At 48.2% G+C, this 1,147-nt stretch overlaps 1 protein-coding gene across 1 annotated transcript in view; it reads left to right on the plus strand.

Moving 5' to 3' along the window:
* The window catches only part of KANK4 (KN motif and ankyrin repeat domains 4), a gene marked incomplete at its 5' end in the record, with an annotated part of 35,803 nt that overhangs the window by 14,536 nt on the left and 20,120 nt on the right, over positions 1–1,147 (plus strand). The window contains one exon of the mRNA XM_019655478.1: positions 5–58. Coding sequence (XP_019511023.1) covers positions 5–58 — 54 coding nt within the window. The remainder of the gene's footprint in view (positions 1–4; positions 59–1,147) is intronic.

The following is a 1,147-nucleotide window of genomic DNA, read 5'->3' on the forward strand; positions in this document are numbered from 1 at the left end:
CTTCACTATAGCGTGTCCCACTCCAACTTCTCCATCGTGAAGCTACTGCTGGAGACAGGTCAGAAATGGCTGCATCTGTGCATTCTGTGTATCACTTCTTGGATCACTTCTTTCCAGCAAGGGGATTCTTCACTGTTCTGAGTTCTGTCTGTATTCTAGGAACTGGACTAAACCATTTGCCTTTGTTATATCATTTATTCTTCCCTACACACTTGTGATGTGAGTATTACTCTCATGTTGCAGTTGAGGACGCTGAGGATCAGAGTTATAAAGCTAGCTCAGGCCACAGTGCTGGTAAATGATAGAGTCAGACTTTGTGTTCAGTCTGTTGAACCCCAGAGATACGTACACCACACTGCTTCTAGGAAAGGTCACATTCTACCATCTTTATAAGTACTTTTTAACAAAGGCTATGGCGGCCTTTGACCAATTAGACTCAATTTGATTCATTCACCCTTCATCAGATATGTGTGGACTATGTATGAGGGTCATGCTGGCTACTACCAGGATGGAAGAGTGAGCCAGGTGTGAGCCCTCAGCTTCCCAGGAGCTTACAGCCTGATGACCAGGGTGGATGGAGCAGGATGATGGCTTACAAGAGGGGGATACAGAATGTGATTTGGGATCTCAGAAGAAGTGATGTCCTGTTCGGGGAGCAGAAAAAGTGCACTGAAGCAGATAGAGTTCCAGTAGGCAGAGAAATGTCCCCAGGCAAGGAGAATGCCATGGAGTTTGAGAAGGGAAAACCTGGAGATTAGAAAGCTTCCAGTTTGAAAGGGATATGAATTAAGTTTGTGGAGGTAAGTTGGAGCCACAGCATGAAGGACCTTGAGTACCAGGCTGAATAGTGTGAATCCTGTTTGGAAGGCGCGGGGAGGTCAGTATGGGCTTTGAGTAGGGGAGCACCATAACCAGGGGAGCTCTCTATGAAGGTTAATTTGGCGGTAGCAGGAGGCTAGTGGAGGGAGTAGGGGTAGGAGGTGGCAGGCCAGACAGGAGGCCATTGCGGGGTTCACAGAGAAGCAGTGAAGGCTTGCAATAGGTGAGGGCAGTAGGGCTAGAAGAGCAAAAAAGCCATTGGGGAGTTAGTGACCAACTGGCTGTGAGGGGCAAAGGGTGTGGCAGCTCTCTGATGTGTCACGCTTGG

Source organism: Hipposideros armiger, unplaced genomic scaffold, assembly GCF_001890085.2.
Source record: "Hipposideros armiger isolate ML-2016 unplaced genomic scaffold, ASM189008v1 scaffold_240, whole genome shotgun sequence".
Classification (NCBI taxonomy): Eukaryota; Metazoa; Chordata; class Mammalia; order Chiroptera; family Hipposideridae; genus Hipposideros; species Hipposideros armiger.